The sequence below is a fragment of the Piliocolobus tephrosceles genome, chromosome 17 (assembly GCF_002776525.5).
Source record: "Piliocolobus tephrosceles isolate RC106 chromosome 17, ASM277652v3, whole genome shotgun sequence".
Taxonomy (NCBI): Eukaryota; Metazoa; Chordata; class Mammalia; order Primates; family Cercopithecidae; genus Piliocolobus; species Piliocolobus tephrosceles.
In genome coordinates, this window is record NC_045450.1 from 66,852,113 (window position 1) to 66,875,500 (window position 23,388).

Consider the following 23,388-nt stretch of genomic DNA (forward strand, 5'->3'; position numbering starts at 1 on the left):
TGTTCAATTTTTGAAACTTTGGAGGGGCCCCAAGGAGCCAAAACTCGGACCTCTGACAGTAAGTTGTTATTCTGTTAATATCAGTGTCTCTGGGTTGGGTGGGGGAGCCCTGTGGCCAAGGCGCTGGACAGATGTCTGAATGAGTACAGGGGGGTTGGTGCTGGTGATGTCTCCGAGGAGTTGCTAGAAGCAGGAAACAAATCACCCATGAGTGGGACCACGCCATCTGCCTCTGCTTGATTCCAGACTGTGCATTCTGACCCAGAGCAGTCCCATGGAGTGGTCACTCAAAGCATATGTTACATTTGTCAGGTGGGGTTGTATTCCACCTAGTGCCGTAACCGAGTATTCAGCAGCCCATTCCATCATCCTATTATGCGCCCGCCCTGTTCCTGGGTGATGGGGGATATGCGAAGACCAGTGCATTGGAGAGGCATAAGCCCCCATTACCCGACTTCTTTTATGGTGAAATGAGTCCGTCAATTAGAAGTTGTACTGTGCAGACAGGTACATAAGACATGTAGGAAGTCCATGGATTGCTGTGGTAGCAAGGCCAGGGGAAGAACTTCTCGTTACCTCCCAGACTTGGGAGGTGCATCATTCTCATATTCACAATGAAAAAAAAAAAAAAAAAAAAAAGCCAGATTAACTTCAAATTCCTATCTTTTCTCATAACTCACCAGAGAACCGAGGTCACAGAGCAATAAAATCTCACAGAGATTTGAGGAGAGAGGAGACATGTACCTCATTCATTTCCTGGGAGCAAAATTAAATCAGTAGTTCTCAGAAGTCCTAGATACTTATTTCCAGACAGACACACACACATACACACTTAATTATGTGCTTCTTTCTATACTTAGCATTTAGAATAGAGTTCAGACTAGGAGATGGTGCCATTGGTCAGTGGTAAATTCTATTGGGCTTTACCATAAGAAACTAACGGTTATTTTTGACCTGTAAAAGGCAATTTCTTATGGTTCAATCTCATACATCACTATATTCTGACCAATGGCTGTTTTTTAAAGTTACTATTTGGAAAAAAGTTATATTACTGAATTAGACTAAAATTGTTACTTGAAAGTACAAGAAAATATAAAAAGTATGTGAAAGCAGGTTTTTATTACAGAGCAATTTTTTCTATTAATTCAATGCTTTAAATAACACAACATAATACCATAAACTGACAATGACCTGGGAGCATGTAAACACTTAAGGATGGAGAGGCATATTTATTCTTGATAAATTTATATAATAAATTCTTAGAATATTTGATTCCAAACTGTATGTGTGAATTGGCTTGACATAATAATTTAAATATAAACATAAGGGCAATTTAAGCATTGGCAGTAATTTATATGAGTCAATTCAAGGTCAGTGACTGGAGAACTATATTACGATAAACCCGAGGTCAAAAAAAACTTTAGGAAGCAGCCCTGTAAAAATGTATACATTTGTAGATCAGGGGCTAAAAATTCATGAATGAATACCATGAAGCAAAGGATGTACAACATCCACCATACATCTGTTTTTTTAAACAGCATGGTTCCAAAATGATACATCTCCTTACAAAGTAAACGTTACAGTATTAGTAACTATAGAGACACTATCGGGATGCGCTCCGGATGTGCTGCGGACTTCCACCAAGCACCCATTGTTCATGGCTCGAGGCATCCATCTTAATCCTGCGGCTTCAAGAACATCTTCTTCGTTTTAATCGGTTTTATGTCTCCGTTTTCATCTTCTTCGTAACTGGCATGGTCTCTCTTTCTGGCAAACTTTTTCCCAATTGTCCCCACCAAGGTCTCATATCTGTCAAGAGGATAGACAGCACACGTTTAATTTCAAATAAAAAGGTAGGAATCAAACTTTGTTAAGAATATCAGACCAAATATGCAATACAAAAGATTAAGAAAAAGAAAACTATGATTAAAAGAAACTATCTGATTTAACAATGTATGAACTTCTCTGAGAGTGATTGAATTCCTTGCCATTTTGGTGTCTGCATTACCCTAAATAAATTGAGATGTACATTTTAAAATACACATTTCCAGCAGCTCTGGAAATGGGCTCTCAACTGGCAGCCTGAGACAGGTCTGCGGCCCCTGCAGGCCATTAAGAGAAGGCTGATCACAGTCATCTTCCTACTTGGGGGACTCCCTTGAATGCTGTCGTGGACTGTGGGGTAAGAGAAGCATTCCTGGGAGAGCCAATGAATGCTTGGTCCAGATTAGAAAGCTGCTGTGCAGGACGGTTACCTTCTAGCCATCTCTTCATCTGACACATCAAGCTCCACTGTTTCATCTTCAACTTCTTCTGCTTTGTGCTTAGCATTCATCTGAAGCATCAATTTCTGAAAAATACACCAGTGCTGACCTTCAGGCTAGAAAACGCTTGTGAAAGGAACTGATGTCAAACTTCTTTGAAGGCAGAGAAACTGAACTCAAAAAATCCAAAGAACTAGTTAAAATTGATAAGGGACTCTCTGTAATACTTGATATCACAATGGTCTAACAAAGTCAGCTCAAAGCCTCACTGGATTATATTTAGTGTGAATTTAAAGGGTATTTAAGATCATAAATCTTAGTACTAGTTACTGATATTTAAAGCAGGCATACTGCTGACACATTCCAGTGAGTGGGGGAAATAAACTTTCAGATTTTCTCTGAACTTCCCCCACTCCATCTTTAAGCCAAGTGGAAGAAGCACTAGTAGTCAATAATAATTTTAAATGCATCTCTTGGTGGTGGTGGTGGTGGTGGGTGGAGGTGGCAGGAGAAGTGGAAGGCTGGCCCTGTATAATGGAGGGAATCTGCACCTCAGCCCCACCCTCCTAAACTTTAGGGTGGATAATGCATCCCATGTAACATCCATGCACCACAGGTCTCTCCTTCAACCCTTTCACATAAACCTTTTTGTGATAATTATCCTCTGACCTTTCTTTTTTTTTTTTTGTATGTGTAATCTTTTCTTTATAGCAAGAGGAGAAGGAATACAAGATGAGAAATCAGTCTCAACTAGTTTTTCTAAGGCTTAAAAGAGTGACAATAGTTCAAATCCTTTTCCTAGGGGGAGTGTATTCGGTGTTACAGAATCCAGTAATTAGGGCCATTTGCTAACACCCGTCCCTGCCCCCCATCAATTTCTGCGGGCAGTGGCACCTCTCCTTTCCCAGTGCAGCAGACGTACTGTGGAATGCTCGCCTATCCAAACCCTGCTCTTTGAACACCACACCTTCATAATCCCTGCCTTTTTCTTCCCCTTTTACCCCACTCTGCAGCCCCTCTCCTTCTCAATCTGAAGCTTAATTAAAGCAGGTCAAAGTGAGACCAGTATATATTAAAAACAAACACTTCTAATATAACACCTTAATTATCACACATGCCTCCTCCCACTCTGCCAAAAAAGCAGAAAAGGAAAACTAATCTAGAATCTTTCAATAAACTCTGCCAACTGGCTTAGTTAACTGTGGCTCCTGGAGAAGTGGTTCTTAACTGGGGACGATTCTTCCCACCAGGGAACCTGTGGCAATGCCTGGAAACATTTTTGGTTGTCCCAACTGGGTTGGATGGTGGGGTGTGTGTGTGCCGATATTTAGTTGGTAGAGAACAGAGGACAGGGATGTGGTTCATCATCCTCTTAGGAAAGCCACCACCACAAAGAATTCTCTGGCCCCAAATGTCAACACTGCCAAGGGCGAGAAACCCTGACTTCGAGTAATATTTACAAAACTAAAGATTTATATCTCAAGTGTCCATTTGGTTCATCAAGTACCTGATAGGATGGCTTTTAACATATGAGCCAGAGTTCTAATGAATATTTGTTAAACAAAGGTCTGCTTCTCTATCCTGGAGCAGGAAAATTCAAATGAATAGCTCAGTTATAAGGCAAAAAGGATTCATTTAAAAATCTACTTATAAGCTTGGATTAAAACTGTCCATTAAAAAGCCAAACTACACAATTCTAAAGTAACATTTTTCCATTAGAAAAAATACATTTATAGGTGCCAGAAAATAACTTTTCATAATAGCATCACATGAATAAAATCTTGAAGTTCCTGTAAAAGACTCAACTTGAAATTCTAGTATTTACCGTGGCACTGTCAAGGGCTGTATACCCCTATATGAAATTATCTACTCACCTCTACCACAAAACTAGACTGCAATGCCTGCAATTTCTTTAAATAGCTATGGTGATATTTCAAGACTTGTTGTTTTCTATATAATGAGTAGAAATGGTACTTGGTAGAGAAACACCTAAGCCCAATTATTAGCAGAAAAAAATTCAATTGGAAAAATTTTAAATTTGAAGCAATTATATTTAATACCTCAACCTCAGGATTAAATCCTCTGAATGACATTCTTCCATAGAGAAGATCTTCACATAGTAAGAAACTCTGCTCTTCTATTATGAAACTCCTAAATGGGAAAATAGAATTAGCATTTCTCCGTATATAAAGCACAGCAAACAAAAGCCAAAACTTTGAATGAAAAACATCAACCTATGGTTCTCAGTAGAATGAAGTAAAAATACAGTAAGATTTCTAACTTAGGGTTAAAAATAAAATCTGATTAATTTGGTCAGCAAAGGCATTAGGAGACAAGAGCAGCAGGCTGGAGGCACAACCTCTCTTAAACAACACATTTAATTTGCATAAATACCTACATAATATAAAGATCTAAAGTATCTACAATAAACTTGAATTTGCCAAAGTTGAAGCAAAGTTTCTTTTGTGTTTACATCCCCTCACCAAAATTTTTTTTTAATTCTTTTTCAGAAAGGAAATAATATCTATGTAAAAATACACATACAGTATACAATGACAAACTACTCCAAATCATTTTACTAAAGTTTCTGGCATATTTTGTATTTTCTTCTCAGGGATTTCAAGAATTCCATTTTCTAATTATCAAAGTGGCACATTTTAAGGAACATAATTTGGAAAGCAGAATAAAGTATGAGTTTATAAACTGCCTGGAAATTCCTTACCAAGAGGTTAAAAAGGACTGTTAGTATATTTGAGTATTTCCTTCCAGTCTTTTTTATACTTGCATTTACGTTGATTCTTGAACACAGGTCTGAGCGGCGCGGTGCACTTATACACAGATTTTTTTCAAAAAATTTCAATAGTTTTTGGGGAACAGGTGGTTTTTTGATTACATGGATAAGTTCTTTAGTGGTGACTTCTGAGATTTTGGCCCCCACCAAATTCTTATTACAAATCCAGGAGAAGCACTGGGAAATCAGAGGCTTGGGCAGCTTTAACAGTGTTATCAGTCAGAGCTCTTAGCTAGAAACACCAAAGGCTGACCCTGGATGACTTCCGCAGAGAAGGAATTTACTGTAGGAACACACAGTGTAGGCTCTTCGTTTCCAAGGGGGACTGGTTCCAGGACCCCTTGTGGATACCAAAATCTGCGATACAAAGGGCCAGCTGTACTGGGCATCTCAGAATCACCGGGAAGGCTGGAGGGGCAGAACTGGAAGATGAGCAGAAATAACAGTCGCTAGGTGGTTGCACCGAAACCAAAATCATGCTGGAGAATGACCCTAGGAAAACCGTTGCTGCTGCTGACAGGGCTGAGCATGACACCACTGACGGCACTGGGGCAGGCTGCGTTCCCCTGGACCAGGACGTTACTGTCTCCCGCGGAATTTCTCTGCTGAGTCAGCACTTCATGACCCTAAATCTAAGGTGACATATCTATCTCCAGCCTGGCCATAAACCCGAAAGCATGGCAGGAAAGCAAACATGCAGCTTTTAAGGCTTGTTTGCCAGAGTAGGCTCTGATTCTCATAAAGATTCCCTCATTCGACAAACACTTATTAAACCAAACCGTGTGTATTAAATTAAACTGCGGAAACAGCCACCAATAAAAGAGCCTCAGCTGGGCATAGTGGTGGATGCCTGGAGTCCCAGTTACTCAGGTGGCTGAGGCAGGAGAACTGCTTGCATCCCGGAAGTGGAGGTTGCAGTGAGCCGAGATTGTGCCACTGCACTCCAGCCTGGGTGACAGTGTGAGACACTTGTCTCCAAAAAAAAAGCCTCTGCTCTCATGGATTAACATGAATGAAACATTTATATCACAAAATGGATGAAAATAAAGCAGGTTATTCCATCCCAAGCTGTAGGGGAGTAATTGGTATGGAACTAGCTTTCCCGCACCATAACTATATAAAACAAGACAAAATATAAAAAGACTATGTTTAGATAATCAAGTCCAAGCATACAACTGTGATGCCTGGGTGAAGAAAATCAAATGAAGTGAGCCCCATGAATGCGGAGCTTTCTGCCTGGAGGCAATTTCCAGATTGTGGAGCAGGGAGTGGGAACTTACACAAAGCCCTGTCTTGCTGAGCTTAAGAGACAAACTGGGGCTTTAGTTGAAAAAAATAAAGACACAAACTGAAGTTTGGGGTTATGGCGGTGGCTGGAATATCTGGGTGAGGATACCACAGAAAGGGAGCTACAGCATGGAATTCAGGACCTGCATATTGGGTTCCCTTGAATCTCTGGTTGACCATTAAGCTGCACATGTGCAGGATGAGTCTTCAGACTTGGGGGAAAAATAACTGCTGGAGAGATGATTTCTGGGAGAATACCCAATGCATTAACTTCCTGTGGCTGCTGTAACAAACTTAAGCTAACAAAATTGGTGGCTTAGAGCAACAGAAATTTATGCTCCTACAGTTCCATACAAAATTCAGGTGTTGGTAGGCCTGGGATCCCTCCAGAAGCTTTCACGGTTACAAGGCCTTCTGTGTGTCAAACCTCCCTCACCTCCTCGTTATAAGGAAAGGTGATCATATTTATGGCCCACCCAGATAATCCAGGATAATTTCTCATCTAAAGATCTGTAATTTACTCATATACCAGCAAGGTAAATTTTGCCATGTAAGGGAACATTCACAGGTTCCAGAGATGAAAACCTAGATACTATTTGGGGGACCATTTTCCAGCCTACCATACCTGGGGCAAAAAAATTTACCCTGCAATTGTATGTTGAAGAAATAACAGAGCTTGCACAGAGCAAGGAAATGTCTGAGTTCTGCCTGGCCAGAGAGGAGAGAACAAGCTAAACACTCTGTGATATTTAGTAGAAAGGCCACACCTTAGGAGTAGAGACAGTTTAGCTCTAGGGTAAAAGCTACAAAACACACCTTAACAAAAACAAGCTGACTGGCATATAAGTTAACTGCCTAATGAAACAAAATTCAACACTCTATTAAGAAAAATAACAGAATCCAGGTAGTCAGCAATGTAATGTATATAAATGTACAGCACACAATAAAAAATTCCTAGACATGCAAGGAAGCAAGAAAATGTAACCCTCTCATAGAAAGAAGAAAAACAATTGAAGAAATATGAAATCAGTAGAAATGGACTTTAAAACAGTTATTGTAAATTTATTCAAGGATTTAAATGAAAACATGAATGCAATGAAGAAACAAACAGAAAGCCTGAATTAAGAAATAGAGACTGCAAAAAAAACAACAGATAGAATTTATGTAAATAAGGGAAAAAATTTTAAAAAATATATTACTGAAAAAAAAAAACTGAAGTGAAAAATTGGATTAGTCCTGTATATATTAAATAAATGGAATTCATTACTAAAAATCTTTTCATAGAGAAAGCTTCAGATCCAGATGGCTTCACTGGTGAATTTCACCAAGCATTAAAGGAAGAAATAATTTCAATTTTACACAAACCAAGAACTGAGAAGAGGAGGTAGGAACACTTTCCAACTCATTTTATGGCCAAAACCAAAGACATTACAAGAACTCTACAGTCTAGTATCTTTTAAAAATATAGATGTGAAAATCATCAATAAAATGTCAGCAAACTGAATTTAAAAATTTTAAATGTTGGCCGGGCGCGGTGGCTCAAGCCTGGAATCCCAGCACTTTGGGAGGCTGAGACAGGCGGATCACAAGGTCAGGAGATCAAAACCATCCTGGCTAACACTGTGAAACCCTGTCTCTACTAAAAAATATGAAAAACTAGCCGGGCGAGGTGGCGGGCGCCTGTAGTCCCAGCTACTCGGGAGGCTGTGACAGGAGAATGGCGTGAACCCGGGAGGCGGAGCTTGCAGTGAGCTGAGATCCGGCCACTGCACTCCAGCCTGGGCGACAGAGCAAGACTCCGTCTCAAAAAAAAAAAAAAAAATTTTTTTAAATGTTACATATGAAGACCAAGTAGACTATATGTCAGAAATACAAGGCTGTTGTGATATTCAAAAGTCAATACAGTTTTCAACACATTAGCAAAATAAAAATAATGATCTTCTCATAAAAAATTATTTGACAAAATTCAACATCATTTATAATGAATACCCTCAGCAAACTAGGAAAATAAAGGAGTATCTCTGACCACTGACAAGGGGCATTCATGAAAACAGCACTTCATGTGTAATAGAGAAAAAGTAAAGGCCTTCCCAACTACGATCAGAAGCAATTCAAGGACTACTCTTGTCGTTTCTATTCAATACTGTACTGGGTCCTTAGCCATGAAACAAATCAACAAGAGGAGATAAAACGTATACTCTCTTTTTCTGCAGATGACATAATTATGCATGTAAACGATTTTAAGGAATCCACAAAAAACTACTTGTCAGTGAGTCAATTTAGCATTACAGAATACAAAGTCAACATACAAACTTCAATTTCTACACAGCCCTCCACCCCACACATACACACAACAAACAAGTTTGAAAAAACTCTATTTATGATAAATAAAACTATGAAGTACTTAGAGATAAACAATGCAATAAGTAAAGAAAATTTTTTCAATAAATGTTAATAGGCACGGTGGCTCATGCCTGTAATCCCAGCACTTTGGAAGGCCAAGGCGGGCAGATCACTTCAGGTCACGAGTTCAAGACCAGCCTGGCCAACACAGAGAAACCCTGTCTTTAATAAAAGTACAAAAATTAGACAGGTGTGGTGGGAGGCACCTGTAATCCCAGCTACTCAGGAGGCTGGGGCAGGAGAATCGCTTCAACCCAGCAGGCAGAGATTGTGGTGAGCCAAGATTGCACCACTGCACTCCAGCCTGGGTGACAGAGTGAGACTCTTGCCTCAAAAAAAAAAAAAAAAAGTTAATAGGACCACAGGTTATCTGTGAAAAACATGTCCTTTGATTTCTACCTCATGCTGTACAAAAAAAGTTAGAGGCAAACCATGGATAAAAATGTCAGCACTAAAACTATAAAATTTCTAGAAGAAAACAGAAAATATCTTACCACCTTGGCATAGCCAAGGATTCATTAGACAAGACTCATAAGGAATAAACCATAAAAGAAAAAAATTAATAAAACAAAATTAATGAAAACTCATCAAAAGACAACATTAACAGAAGAAAATATTCACTATATATAAACATGTGGCAAAGAACTTGTATTCAGAACATAACTCCTACATGTACAGATGTATGTACATTTTGTCTCAAAAAAACCCTAGAAACACTGAGCTTGAGTTAATGATGTGCATGCTGTAATATTTAGAAAGAAATGTATTGATGTCTGCAACTTACTCTTACTGCATCAAAAATACAATAAACTGATGGATGGATAGTGGAATGAACAAATATGTGATATAAAATATTTTAAAAAACAAAACAGAAACAAAACTTTCTCAATTTTTAAAATGGCCAAAATATTTGAAAAGGCACTTCACAAAGGTAGATATGGAAATGGCCAAAAAAAGAAGTTCTTTAACATTATCAGGAAAATGCAAACTAAAAACCATAGTAAGATGCCATTAAAATAGTTAAAAGTAAAAAGATACATAACTCCAAATATTGGAGTCTCATACTTCCTTAGTGAAAGTGTAAAATCATAGAACACTTTGGAAAGTGGTCTGAAAATTTCTGTTAGTACAATTCCACAGTTACAAAAGAAATGAAAACATAACAAAAAAAAACCTAGAATATGAGTGTTCATATCAGCTTTATCCATAAGCACAAAAAACCAGGCTGGGTGTGGTGGCTCATACCTGTAATCCCGGCACTTTGGGTGGCCTGAACCTGAGACCAGGAGTTCAAGACCAGCCTGGCCAACATGGTCTCTATTAAAAATAAAATTAGCTGGGCATGGTGGTGCGTGCCTGTAATCCCAGCTACTCGGGAGGCTGAGACAGGAGAATCGCTTGAACCCGGGAGGCAGGTTGCAGTGAGCCGAGGTTGCACCAGTACACTGTAGCTTGGGCAACAGAGCAAGAGTCCATCTCAAAAAAAAAAAAAAAAGAAAAAAAAAAACCCAGAAAACTGCAAACAATCCAACCATGAGTTCTTTAACATTATTAGTCATCAGAAAAATGTTAAAAACCACAATGAGATGCCACTAGAATAAAATTAAAAAGATATCTAACTCCAAATGTTGAACTCTCATACTTCCTTAGTGAAAGTGTTGTAACACTTCTCTATTAATGACAGTCAATAAAACAATGAAAGATATACCGTGGTGTATCTGTAAAATGAAATACCACTTAGCAACAGAAACTAATTACTGATGTTCCAAAACAAGGATGAACATCCAAAACACTTCGCTGACACAGTTAAGCACATACTGCTTGATTTCTTTTTTATGAAGTTCAAGAACAGACAAAATTAATCTATGGTTTAAGAAATCATAACAGTGCTTGCGTCAGAGCAGGGGTGAGACTGACTACAAAGAGGGATGAAGATCTTCATGTGGTGACGGCAATGTTTCCTTGATAGTAGTATGGTTTACAAAGATGCATGCACTATCAAAACACATACAGCTGTAGACTTAAGTACATTCCACTGAATGTAACAACCACCCACACCCCCACACCCGCACACAGCGGTTTAAGGGGAGATAGTGAGGGCAGACTAGAGGAGAGGCGTTGTCTTTTAAGAGACTGGTCTGGGTAGGCCTCTTGGGTGGGGTGACATCTGAGCAAGGACCAGGAGGCAGTGAGGAAGCAAGATATGAGGATGCCCAGGTGAAGAACACCTGAGGGCCCCATCATAAGTGGGGGCCCTGAGAAGGGAATCTAACTGGCCTGAGAAACATAAAGCCCCTGCAGCTGGAATGGAGAGAATGCAGAGTAGCAGGACGTCAGAATTACTTGTATGATAACACTAAGATGTCGTCTTTTACTATGTTGACATTTGCAGACTGTGCAAAATCAACTCTGGGTGAAAGGAAATCTTAGCATGAGTGAAAGCAGCAGTGATACCAGACTATCCTGGTAGTTACATTCTTCACTGGCAGGTCCTCACAGTTCAAAGAAAAATGCCAGTTTCACATTAGGATGTTCTTGATGATACAGCACAAATTTATTTTTATTAATCTTAGCCCTCAATTACTTTAAAAAATATTTGGCATACAAAATTGAAACTATATATATAAGATACTTCTTCATAGTCAAATAATCTAACAGCACTTGTGTGACTGAACTGAGAGATGAATTAGACACCTTTTTTCAATGTGACACTGTAACTATGGTTTTGTGGGTTTGGGTTCTTTGGCAGACATTTTCTTGAAAATAAAGTGGGCCGGGCGCAGTGGCTCAAGCCTGTAATCCCAGCACTTTGAGAGGCCGAGACGGGTGGATCACGAGGTCAGGAGATCGAGACCATCCTGGCTAATATGGTGAAACCCGGTCTCTACTAAAAAATATAAAAAACTAGCTGGCGAGGTGGCGGGCACCCGTAGTCGCAGCTACTCGGGAGGCTGAGGCAGGATAATGGCGTGAACCTGGGAGGCGGAGCTTGCAGTGAGCCGAGATCCGGCCACTGCACTCCAGCCTGGGCGACAGAGCGACACTCCGTCTCAAAAATAAAAATAAAAAAAAAGTGAACCTGACACTTCAAGGGGAACAACTGACACTATTTATTGCCAATAACAAAATTCAAGCTTTCAAGCGAAAGTTAGAATTCCGAATAGCTTTTATCTGTCATCTTGGGCTTGACAGCTTCCCAACACTTAAAAGACTTTTCTGATGAAATCAACAGTGATACTAATGAATGTGATTTTTGATACTGTATAACAAGATGAGTTAACACTAGGAAAATCTATACAACGCATTTTCCAAATGACAGATGCATGATGTTAAGAAATCATATATGGGTAAAAGATTTAGAATACAAGACAGACCAAGACATGAAAAGTTCACTGGTGTTTTCAGATTCCACATTGCAATTTACTCTGAAGAAACTACTACTGATTGAGTTTTGGAGTTGTACCAAAAAATCATCTGAAAAGGCCACTGAAATACTCCTCTCTTTTCAACCGTATCACCTGTGTGTAGAGGGTGGCTTTTCTTTATATACTTCAACCAAAACAACATGCTTTAACAGGCTGACTGCAGGCGTTCAGAGTCCAGCTGTCTTCTATTATGCCAGAATGTTAAAGAGATTTGCAAAAATAGAAAACAGTGCCACTCTTCTCATTAAATATTTTGTCTTAAAAAAGTTATTTTTCATTAAAAATGTGTTAGGTAATGAGTTTGTTTTTTAAATGAATATTTAAATAATTAAAAAAATTTCTTATGTAGTAAATATTGACAAATATAAACCACACAAAACACTCTCTAGGAGTTCTAAGTAACTTTTTTTTTTGAGATGGAATCTCGTTCTCTTGCCCAGGCTGGAGTGCAGTGGCGTGATCTCGGCTCACTGCAACCTCTGCCTCCCGGATGCAAGGGATTCTCCTGCCTCAGCCTCCTCAGAAGCTGGGACTACAGGCATGTGCCATCAAGCCTGGCTAATTTTTTTTTATATTTTTAGTAGAGACGGGGTTTCACCATGTTAGCCAGGATGGTCTCAATCTCCTGACCTCGTAATCTGCCTGCCTCAGCCTCCCAAAGTGCTGGGATTACAGGTGTGAGCCACCGTGCCCGGCCTAGGAGTTCTAAATAATTTTTATAAATGCAAATAGCTTCTGAGTTTCAAAACTTTGAGAACCACTGTGATTTTGGTTCCTCTCTCACTGGCCCTCTAGTCTAGCCAGCACCTCACTTACTTCAGAAATGCCTCTCCCAGAGGGAATCTAAATTTGGGCACAGAACTTGCTGTTCAGCTTTTTCTATGAACTTGGGATACCTTCTCAATTGCCCAATCTTATTCCTTATAGAGTGAGCAGCTGATGAGACCTCCTCACTTCCAAAGTAAATCACCTCTCTCAGGAAAACACCACACATCAAAGCTTTCACTTAAGATAAATGAGGGACCCGGAGAAAGGCAACCTCCAGAGGCCAGGACTGGATTCACAGCAGGACTGCTGGTGCCTCAGAGGTCTTTCCCACGGCTTTGCACTGACACCGTAACTTTAATATAAAAAGGAGCACAGGTGTTTTATATCTACATGCATGGTTTTAAGAATTAGAAAAATTAATTATAGAGTTGGCAAGCAAGTGAAATATTTCAAAACTTAACCGTTTTTGTATTTTAATTATCCAGTTTTCATTAATGAGGTTCTATAATTTTAGGGCTAAAACACACAAAATTATCTATTTCATAAATTTCGCAGATGAGAAACTACTGCTCAGAAAAAGCTGGACTTGCTTAAAGCCACAAATAGCATGGAAAACTCCAGTTAGAAAACCCTTCTCACTGGGTCTCACATTCCTGCACATTTTTTGAGTGAGGCACTAACTGCCTGTTTGTTCTGGACTATCTTTGCAAGGATATCTGCATAGCAGCAGCCTTGAAGAACAGTCTTTCTCTAAAGAAAAGGGCAGATTTGCTTACTGTCCGGCATGATGCAGATGCTTCTCTTGGGGCCGAAGGCAAGTCTGCTTGTGGTCCATAAGGTTCCAGTTTTCTAGGCATAGGAGATCTCAGCTATGATGCAAATCCACTGGATGCACAGCATCCACCTGGGCCACTTCATGCCATCCCTCATAGGGCTTGGGGACAAAAGAGAAATGATGCAAACCTGATGCTTGTGCTGCTTGCTCTGCAGTAAGTCCTTTGTCTCTGATGGTGTTCAGGACACGCTACCCCCAAAATATGGCATCTTGGCATACTGAAAATTTTATGCTGAAGGAATCTGAAAAATGACGTGCAGGTAGGATTTTCTGACCGTCCCCTGAAGCAGGTCATAAAACTCACATGAGAGGTGCCCTCCCTACACTCAGAGGAAAGCAACATCCTTATCTCAGAATAAGGGACACAGAGGGGAATCTGAACAAAAGACCTGCTAAGTTTCTCCTGGTTTATTGCTCTTCACTCATACCCCTTGGTCTTATCACATTTCTTCACAACTTTCCACTCTTCAGCAAACCTAACACAAAAACACTCAGGTTCAACCAATTCTTCAGTCTTCATGTTCTTATGAAGGCTCCTGTGTCACCGAAAACTTTTGTGAAATAAAAGTGTACACCTTTCTCTTGTTAATCTGTCTTTTGTTACAGGGACCCCAACTAATGAATTTCAAACGGTTGGAAGGAAAGGATATTGTCCCTCCCCTACATCTCAGACCTAGAAGGCTCGTATCTTCCACCAGCATCAGCGGAAGTGTGGCAGGTTAACTTGTTAGTTTCAGGTCCCTATAGCTTCCGAATTCAAATACGCCACAAAATACAAGCATAAGATGCACAATAGTCAAAAATACTTCTTCAAACAACTTGCTACGGCAAAGGAGTAATTAAACCGCCTATACCTGCACACTCTTACTGGACCATATCCTTGGGGGAAAAACAACATGGCAATACACAGCAAAATCTTTGATCTGGTAAATTTCACTCCTAGGAATTCACACCATATCGGGTTCCCTGCAAACAGACTCTGAGACAGAGTTATATGCAGAAAACTTAGCAGGCAGTGTTGTTCAGCAGATGCCCTTTTAGGAAAACAGACAGGAGGATTGGGCAGAGGGAGAAGATGATGTGCAATGTGGCTACACTAAAGCCTCAGCCACATAGAGCTCTGGAGTCAGCAAAGTCCTTCAGTTGCTCCAAGTTGAGGCACAGCAGCTAGATCATCATTCCCCTACACAGCCTAGCCACCGGCTAAAGGTGTCCTCTGTGAGGCAGTGTTAACACTGAATAGCCCTAATTATCTTCATTGAATTACAAACCGATACGGCTGACATTAAAAATGGGAAACTCGAGACTTTCAGAGCATAGACACATGCAATCTCCAACTTCACAGAATAGTTCAGATAACACTAGCAAAAAAAAAAGGATGCACAAACATAAGAGAGTAGAAAGGAATGGGCGTACTTCATATACTGAGGTATAAGGAAATACACACAATGGCGACAATCACTGTGCTTTATGCCTGGCGCTATGGTGACTGTTTTACATATATTACCTCATCTACTTCTCGGAATGCACTGGACAGGTACTATCTATCATCATACCCAATATACAAATGACACAAAACAGGTTAAGTAACTCACCCAAGGTGACAAGTAAACAAGTGGCGGAGCTGGGCATCAAACCCAGGTCTGCCTGACTTCAGAGCCCATGTGCTTAATCAACCAATCCATTCCATGATCTCCCTATTCAGAGTGTTAAAAACAACAACAACTACAATACAACACATAAATCAAGGATATGTCATCCATTTACCCCTCCAGACTTACTTCTCATCTTTAGCCCTGTTCTCTGGCCTGGGAGGCTGACTTGAATGTAATGCACGGAAGGGCTCCTTTGCTGCCAGGTACCTGGCTCCCTTGCTAGGATGACCTTGGGCTGGCTGTACCCGTGAATGGAGGTAGCAGCTCCTGTAAGGTGCTCTCTCTACACAGCTTATCTCCAGATTCGGTAGCAGCCGTTCCCCACCCACCCCTTGACTCTGCAAGCTCAGGTGGTAATCACTCCCACTACACATGCTAGGAGGTACTGCACTGTCCCGAGGGGCTCCCCTCTGCCCCACCCACACCTTGATAGTCTCTCCTCAGTCTGAGAGTGTCACCTTTTTCTGCCAACATCCTGAGCTGATATGCACACCTATACACAAACAGGATGCTGAGTAATGGCAAACAATTATTATTTACCGTCCCAGAAAGAAATGTAAAGGTCATTTTCTGGGAACAATATGCCGTATTGGGGGGAAAAATACTGGAAACAAGATAGAAACAGTCCTGCTCTTTTAATAAACAACTGGAAGGAACACTTTGGCAAGTTGAGTTAACACATAAAATTAAATTATAGCTCCTCAGCAGCAAAGGTCCCTTCCTCCCCGTGACCCTGTCTGGCATTATCTTCTCCCTCCTCACCAACAACTTGCTTCCTCCAAGAAGTAGAGAAAAAAAGTACCTTCCCCCCATCCCTCCTGGTGGGACATACTTTCTACCTTTAGAGAAGGGTATCTAACCTTCAAACAAGATCCAGAGCTCAGCCAAATGAACAAGGGAATATAACATTCCAAATCAAAGCCCAAACATCAGGTACAGGATGGAAAGACATAAATGTGCCTCAAGATAGTAAGCAGCATCTTCAGTCATTTGACCAAAGTTTAAATAAAACTACCGTACCACAGAGCTTACTAAAGGTGAGGAAAGTATCAGGGAAAAATGAAAAATAGCTTCCAGAAGGATTCAGCTAAATTAACGGATGAAATAAATCCATCACCCCTTCATTCAAAATTGTTGATCAGGCACCAGCCAAGCTTGGGGCCAGAAAACGTCTACTCCAGCTTCAGCACTGACTAGCTGGGTGAACCTGGGCAAGTCACCCTCCCTTAAGCTCAGTTCCTCAACTACAAAGTGGACAGAATGATAGGAGGCAGCTCCTAAGTTTGCTATGAAGATTCAATAACTAAGGATGTCAAGTGTTTAGCCCAGTTCCTGGTACACACTATAGATTCAGTAAATGTTAGTTAAAATGGATGGTATTACAAGTAGTAACAATTTTAACAAAGAAACAAAAACTCCTGACCTGCCTTGAAATGCTCAACCTAATGAACTCTGTAATTGAAGCAAAACTGGAGAGGTCTGAAGTACACACCTAATCTTTAGAACTTAAGGTGACAGAGAGAACATTACAGCTTCCCTAAAAGGTCTGCCATTACTATCAGAGATATGTGGGCTAGGTTCCTTTATTCAACGTAAAAAAGGACAATGTGATAAACAGTGGCTGGGAGGGGGAGTAGTAAAAATGTATAAATCCATGTACAACTTTTATAGGTTTAATATTTTTTAGTTGTGCCGCTAACTCAATAAACTGAACAGAAACTATTTCATGGGCTTTATGTCACTGCAAGGATGAGTTAAATTTACCAGGAGTTTCCTTCTGAACGCCTCAACCATCATCAGTATAAATTTGAATAAACCTACTCTTTTTCTTTAAGCTCTGGCAAATCCAAGTACCAGTGCTCTTCACTAATGATTTTCTTTTCTTCTTCTTCTAGTTGTTTCTTGGTTTCCGAATCCAGTCCCCTTTGCATAAACTGTGAAAACAAACAAAATCAATGTCAGAAACTTTTCTCATTTTAGAACCGAGGAAACCCCAAATAATTTTCTTCTACGTGCTCTCCCTCATTTATCTATGGAACCCATCTCAAGATTGAGGGTTGGGGCAAGTGATCAAATGGTTTAGCTCTACCCTTCCAACTTTACACTAAATGATGAGGGATTGTGTCAGGGCATGAGAAAATGCACAATGTATGTTTCCTCCAAAAAACTTAAGGGCCAAGACATCACATTCGAAGGTCTTGTGCTCACCCACAGAGCCCACTGGCTTTGGCATCTGCTGATCTGGGGTTGAAATGCTCTTCTTATCCTCCTTCACCTGGCCAACTCCTCGCCCGTCTGACATAGGTAAAGCTACTACACTGCTGTGAGTGCCAGTAAAATCAGTGCCTCTCTCCTAAATGCTTCCATGGCTCCTCCAATAGACTCACCACATCTTAATTTTCGAGCATCTATCTCTTCTGGAGACCTTAAGGACTGGGTGTCAGGGTCATCTCCTTCATCTGTCCCAACAGGATGACTGAAGCACAGTAAGAGCCCAATAAATGTAGACAGAAGCAAAGGTACATCTATAAGTCTGCTCTTCATTTTTACTTTTCCTCTGAAATGCTGCTAAACTCTTCAGCTGCTCTTATTATCAAATCTGCAGACACTTGACTCAAAATATGGCAGTAAGTAACAACGCTGCTGCCAGTCTCTCACTAGCATGAATACCTGTATTTCTTCAGGGAATAAGTAAACAAACTTAAGAGGGTAAACACAGCAAAATGATAAAATATCAACACTGGAGAAAATAAAATGTGAAAACACCCAGGAGCCTCCTAGCAGTTAGGTTTCAGGTTCCACTGGTTTCTGTGTATCCCCATTTCTTTCCCTTATTCAGGTCCCATATTTCTTTTTTTTCGAGACAGAGTCTTGCTCTGTCGCCCAGGCTGGAGTGTAGTGGCATGATCTCGGCTCACTGCAACCTCCACCTCCTAGGTTCAAGTGATTCTCCTGCCTCAGCTTCCCGAGTAGCGGGGATTACACGCCCTGCCACAATGCCCAGCTAATTTTTATATTTTTAGTAGAGACGGGGATTTCACCGTATTGGCCAGGCTGGTCTCGAACTCCTGACCTTGTGATCCACCTGCCTCGGCCTCTCAAAGTGCTGGGATTACAGGCGTGAGCCACTGCGCCCGACCCAGGTCCTGTATTCTTCTCCTTCTATTCCAGCTCTTCCAAACATAAGCCTGTTTAGGCATAAGGGCTTTAACAATGACTACTAAGTTAAATGAAAAAAACCTTAAGAATGTTCATGAATAAAATAGTCATGTGCTGCAAAATGATGTTTGGTCAACGATGGAACCCATATATAATGGTGGTCCCATAAGATTATAATACTGCACTTTTACTGTAACTTTTCTATATCTAGATATGTTTAGATACACAGATACCACTGTTACAACTGCCTACAGTATTTAGTACAGTAGCTTGCTATACAGGTTTGTAGCCTACGAACATCAGGCTGTACCATATAGCCTAGGTGTGTGGTAGGCTACCCCATCCAGGTTTGTGTAGGTGAACTCTATGATGCTCTCACAATGATGAAATCACCTAACAATGCATGTTTCAGAATGTATCCCTGTTGTTAAGTAACACATGACTGTGATAACATCAAGCACTGATGAGAGTGTGAAGAAACTGATCACTCAAACATTGTTGGTGGGAAAGTAAATGGTACAGCCACGGTGGAAAACAGCGTGGCAGTTTCTTAGCAAACTAAACATACACTTACCATAGGACCCAGCAACTGTCCACACAAAGTGAGTGCATGTAAAATGGTGAAATCTGAGTAAGCTCGCTGTCAATGTCCTGGCTCTTCATTGTATTCTAGTGTTATAAAATGTTGCCGCTGGGGGAGGTGGCATGAAGGATGCACGGGATATCCCTGTATACTTTTTGCAACTTCCTGTGAATCTATCACTATTTTAAATAAAAAGTAAAAGAAAACAAGTTTGCAGACTAGTGTTTTGCAGTCCTCATCCATTTTACCTGTGCCTATATCCTCACCCCAGGAAAGAACTGCAGTTACTGGAATGTGCACACTATACTTCCTGGTCCTTTTGCCTTTGCGACTTAACAACATGTTTCCATTTTCTGTCTGGCAAAATATTTACTCTTTTAGGCCCACAGCATGTGTCCTTTGGTAAGACTTCCCTGGCTGGCATTTGGCTTGGCTCTTCCCAGGCCTGCTCCTATAAAGAAGCACCTTCCCAAGACAGCCTGATAAACACCGGATTATTGTTCACCATCGTGCTGCTTTAGTGTCTCCCAAGACTATGATTCTGAAGAGACCATGACTCTTGTTCATCTTGTATCACTGGTACTTAGGTGGCACCCTTGGTACACAAGCGCTCACTCCGTGAAGGTTCTCAGAATGTAAATGAACCTAGACCTGTCTTATTTTTCCAGACTCTCTTTCTGGGATGGTTTTTTAAAAATGCATATACCTCATTTCATCACTAATATGCCTCGTGGTAAAACTCATCAACACTGCCCAACTGCCCTTATTTCTCCTATTTTAGTCATGTACCTATTCCTTTGGTATACAAAACAGCCATATACATATGTTCCGTACACACAGAAAGGATAGAACTCCCTGTGAATATGAATCAAGCACCTCCAGACTTAGGTAGAAGTTCGATTCTCCTCCTCTAGGGCATTTCAGAACACACTCCAAAACCAGTGAGGACTCACAGCAGGAAATAGCACAATATGGTCCTCAGGCTAGATGTCTGTTGTTGTCAATACAGCCATGGTCATTCTGTCCTGAACAACACTGGCAGAGCTGAGTAGTTGTAACAGAGACTGTCTGGCTCATAAGCCCAAAATATTTACTATATGGTCCTTTGCAGAAAGTTTGCCAAGCCCTGTTCTAAAAGTCTAACAGTACTAAAATCACAAATAAGCACCCTTTCTACAACCATTCCATACTGGAAGACCTTCCATCCACATCCTTCTTTTTCTGCTTCCCGTCGGGATCATCCTGCAATGGCTGACCAAGTCAGAGGCATTCAAGTGAGTCAGGATTAAATCCTCAACCCTCTTACACTTGCCCTAAAAAGTGGTCCCCAGGGATGGGTTTCCTGGAAGACAAATTTTTCCATGGGTGGTGGAGAGGGGAGGGGTAGACGGTTTAGGGATGATTCAAGTGCATTACATTTATTGTGCACTTTGTTTCTATTATTATAATATGTAATGAAATAATTATACAACTCACCATAATGTAGAATCAGTGGAAGCCCTGAGCTTGTTTTCCTGAAACTAGACAGTCCCATTTGCGTGTGATGGGAGACAATGACAGATCATCAGGCATTAGATTCTCATAAGTAGAGCGTAAGGTAGATCCTTCATATGTGCAGTTCACAGTAGGGTTTTTGATCCTAGGAGAATCTAGGATTTTGCCACTGATCTGGCAGGAGGCGGAGCTCAGGTGGTAATGCGAGCTATGGGGAGCAGCTGTAAATACAGATGAAGCTTCACTCGCTTGCTGCCTGCTGCTCGCCTCCTGTCGTGCAGCCCGTTCCTAACAGGTCATGGACTGGTGCTGGTCTGTGGCCTAGTGGTTGGGGACCCATGTTATATAGGACTTAGCTCTGGTTAAGGCACCCTAAGTGCAGCTGTTCTATGCCTTCTCACAGTATACTCTTTTCTATCGGTATAGACAGTGTCTCCTGCTATCTTGCCAGTAAGTTTTTTCTTATCAATGACCAAAATTGCTAAACCAAATACAGAATCTGGGCGATCTTTTTCCTTCTCCTTTGCTTCCAATGTCCAGTTGCGTTTCCCCATTTGGTGGGGGTGGACACTTGTTTTAAGTTAATTTCTTCCTTCTTAGTTGCAACTCAGATATTTAGTTTGAGCCTGAGTCACCCAGTACATCATCTGGCTTATTCCAAGAGCTAAAACTGCTAAAATCTTTTCAATATCTGCTTGGCCAGTTCACTCCACTTCTCTGAAATTAATGTTATCACAAATCATAAAATCAAAAGCAAATTCTGTTCAGTAAAGATTCAAATTTTCCTAATATGCATGAAAGTGCTTGACAAACTCTAAGTAATGATGTAATTTGTCCTGCATCCACATTCACCCATTCATTCCTAATTCCATCCTAGCTCAACTCCATTCAAATCTTGCCCATATAATGCTTACTCTTTTTTTTTTTTTTTTGACACAGGGTCTCCCTCTGTCACCCAGGCTGGAGTGCAGTGGCACCATCTCAGCTCTCTGCAGCCTCGATCTCCCAGGCTCAAGTGATCCTCCCACTTCAGCCTCCCAAAAAGCTGGGACTACAGGTGCGTGCCACAAGGCCTGACAAAAACTTTGTATTTTTTGTAGAGATGAGGTTTCACCATGTTGCACAGGCTGGTCTCAAAATACCTGGGCTTAAGCGATTTGTCTACCTCAGCCCCTCAAAGTGCTGGGATTACAGGCATGAACCACTGCGAATGGCCTCTCTCTCCAATCTTTCAAAACATTATGAATGCTTCCTTCCTTCTTTTTGGAAATTCGACTTCTTTAAATATGACATGTAACAGTTTGCTACCCTCTATAAGCAGTGCTCAGTGACAGGCATCACAGAGTAAGTAACACAAGAGCCAGGGTTCTGGAGCAAGACTGCCTGAATTCCCATCCTGTCTACACTACTTATTAGCTGTGTGACTTTGAGTAAGTTACTTATTTCTGTTTCAGTTGCCTTAACTGTAAAAAGAGAGTTATTGCCTGTTGTCACCTCAAAGTGTCATTATGTGAATTGCACAGGTTAATATACGCAAACCACTTAAAACATTGTCTAGTACTATAAATAGTTGCTTTTTTTAAATACTGTTCCCCGTGTCAATAGCTTTCCATTGCTCACAAAATAAAGGAAAATATCCTTAATCTGGCCTCAAATTCCCTGCACGTTGTGACCACTGCCTACTCGGCAACCCCATTTCTTAGTACTTGCCTTCCAGACATACTGAATTACCTCTAATTCTTGGAAATCTCCATGGTTTTCTTTTTCTTTCTTGCCTCTCGGACTTTTGAACTCAAGTTTCTCCTAGTTTAGGACGCTGTGCCTCCCACCCTCCCAGGAACCTAAAGGGACCACTACCCCGCGAGAAGCTCGGTGAGTTCCCAGGGCTCCAGCGCTTCTACCCTCACTGCACTTGGTAAGCTGTACCCTGACTGCTTGCTTCTGTGTATGCGAGCTCCCATCCGCCCGTGGGCCTCCTGAGAGTCGGCCTAATTCGTAACCTGGTTCCCAGTAAACAGTGCAGAGCAGGCGCTAAGTGAATGAATGAGCACGAGAGCTGGAAGCCCTCTGAGGCCCCTCTGGTGTCCCTCGTTCGCCCGCCGCCTCGGCCCTGGCCAGGTCGGAAGGACCGAGTACCCCTACCGCCCGGCATGGCTCTCTCAGTGTCCCCGCACCTTCATGCGCAGCAGATTCTTGGACAACTTTGTCTTCCGCTCGGCCGCCATGGTGGCTTCCGCCCAGCGCCGCACTCCGGCCGAGAGCCTCACCGCACATGCGCAGAGCCGCGTGCGTAGCTGCGTCTCTCTCGTATCGCGCACCGCCCCGCCCCGCCCCGCGGCCCCACCCCTGCGTGTCGCGCGCGGGCGCGGCCCCTCAGCGGGCGCTCTACTGACTGAGAGGCAGGGGTAAGCGCGCCGGGCGGTGGCGCGGGGATGAGCGCGGCAGATCCCAAAAAGGCCAAAGTCAGAGGAGGACCCAGAGCCTGGCTTCCCCGAGCCGTGGGCCGCCTTCCCGGGACGTCGGCCTGGCCTCGTCGGGGGCCCATCCTCCCTCAGGGACTCCCTTCCTCAGAGACTCCCTTCAGACTCAGTAGTCCTCACCAGCCTCAGAGGTTTGCGTCACGCCTGCCACCCGCCTGGGTCTTGTTACCCACGTGTATTGTTTTCATAACGTGGATGGCGGGCTTCCTGTGTTCTGGGTCCCTTCGCAGGGGCCAGGTCGTTT

The 23,388-nt window shown here is 41.7% G+C and overlaps 1 protein-coding gene across 2 annotated transcripts; it reads right to left on the reverse strand.

The window, feature by feature from the left end:
• Nucleotides 1–1,103: 1,103 nt before the first annotated feature.
• On the reverse strand, nt 1,104–22,947 carry MPHOSPH6 (M-phase phosphoprotein 6). Of its 2 annotated transcripts, XM_023226873.2 has the most exons (6): nt 22,839–22,904; nt 17,816–17,904; nt 17,250–17,362; nt 4,325–4,415; nt 2,256–2,350; nt 1,203–1,809 (listed from the first exon to the last, which is right to left on the reverse strand). In XM_023226873.2, exons 3-6 carry the CDS (start codon nt 17,357–17,359, stop codon nt 1,677–1,679), a joined length of 429 nt encoding a protein of 142 aa, XP_023082641.1. In that variant the 5' UTR covers nt 17,360–17,362; nt 17,816–17,904; nt 22,839–22,904; the 3' UTR covers nt 1,203–1,676. The 2 variants fall into 2 exon arrangements, with proteins under 2 accessions (XP_023082640.1, XP_023082641.1); XM_023226872.1 differs by lacking the exon at nt 17,816–17,904 and having other exon boundaries at nt 1,104–1,809; nt 22,839–22,947.
• Nucleotides 22,948–23,388: the final 441 nt, after the last annotated feature.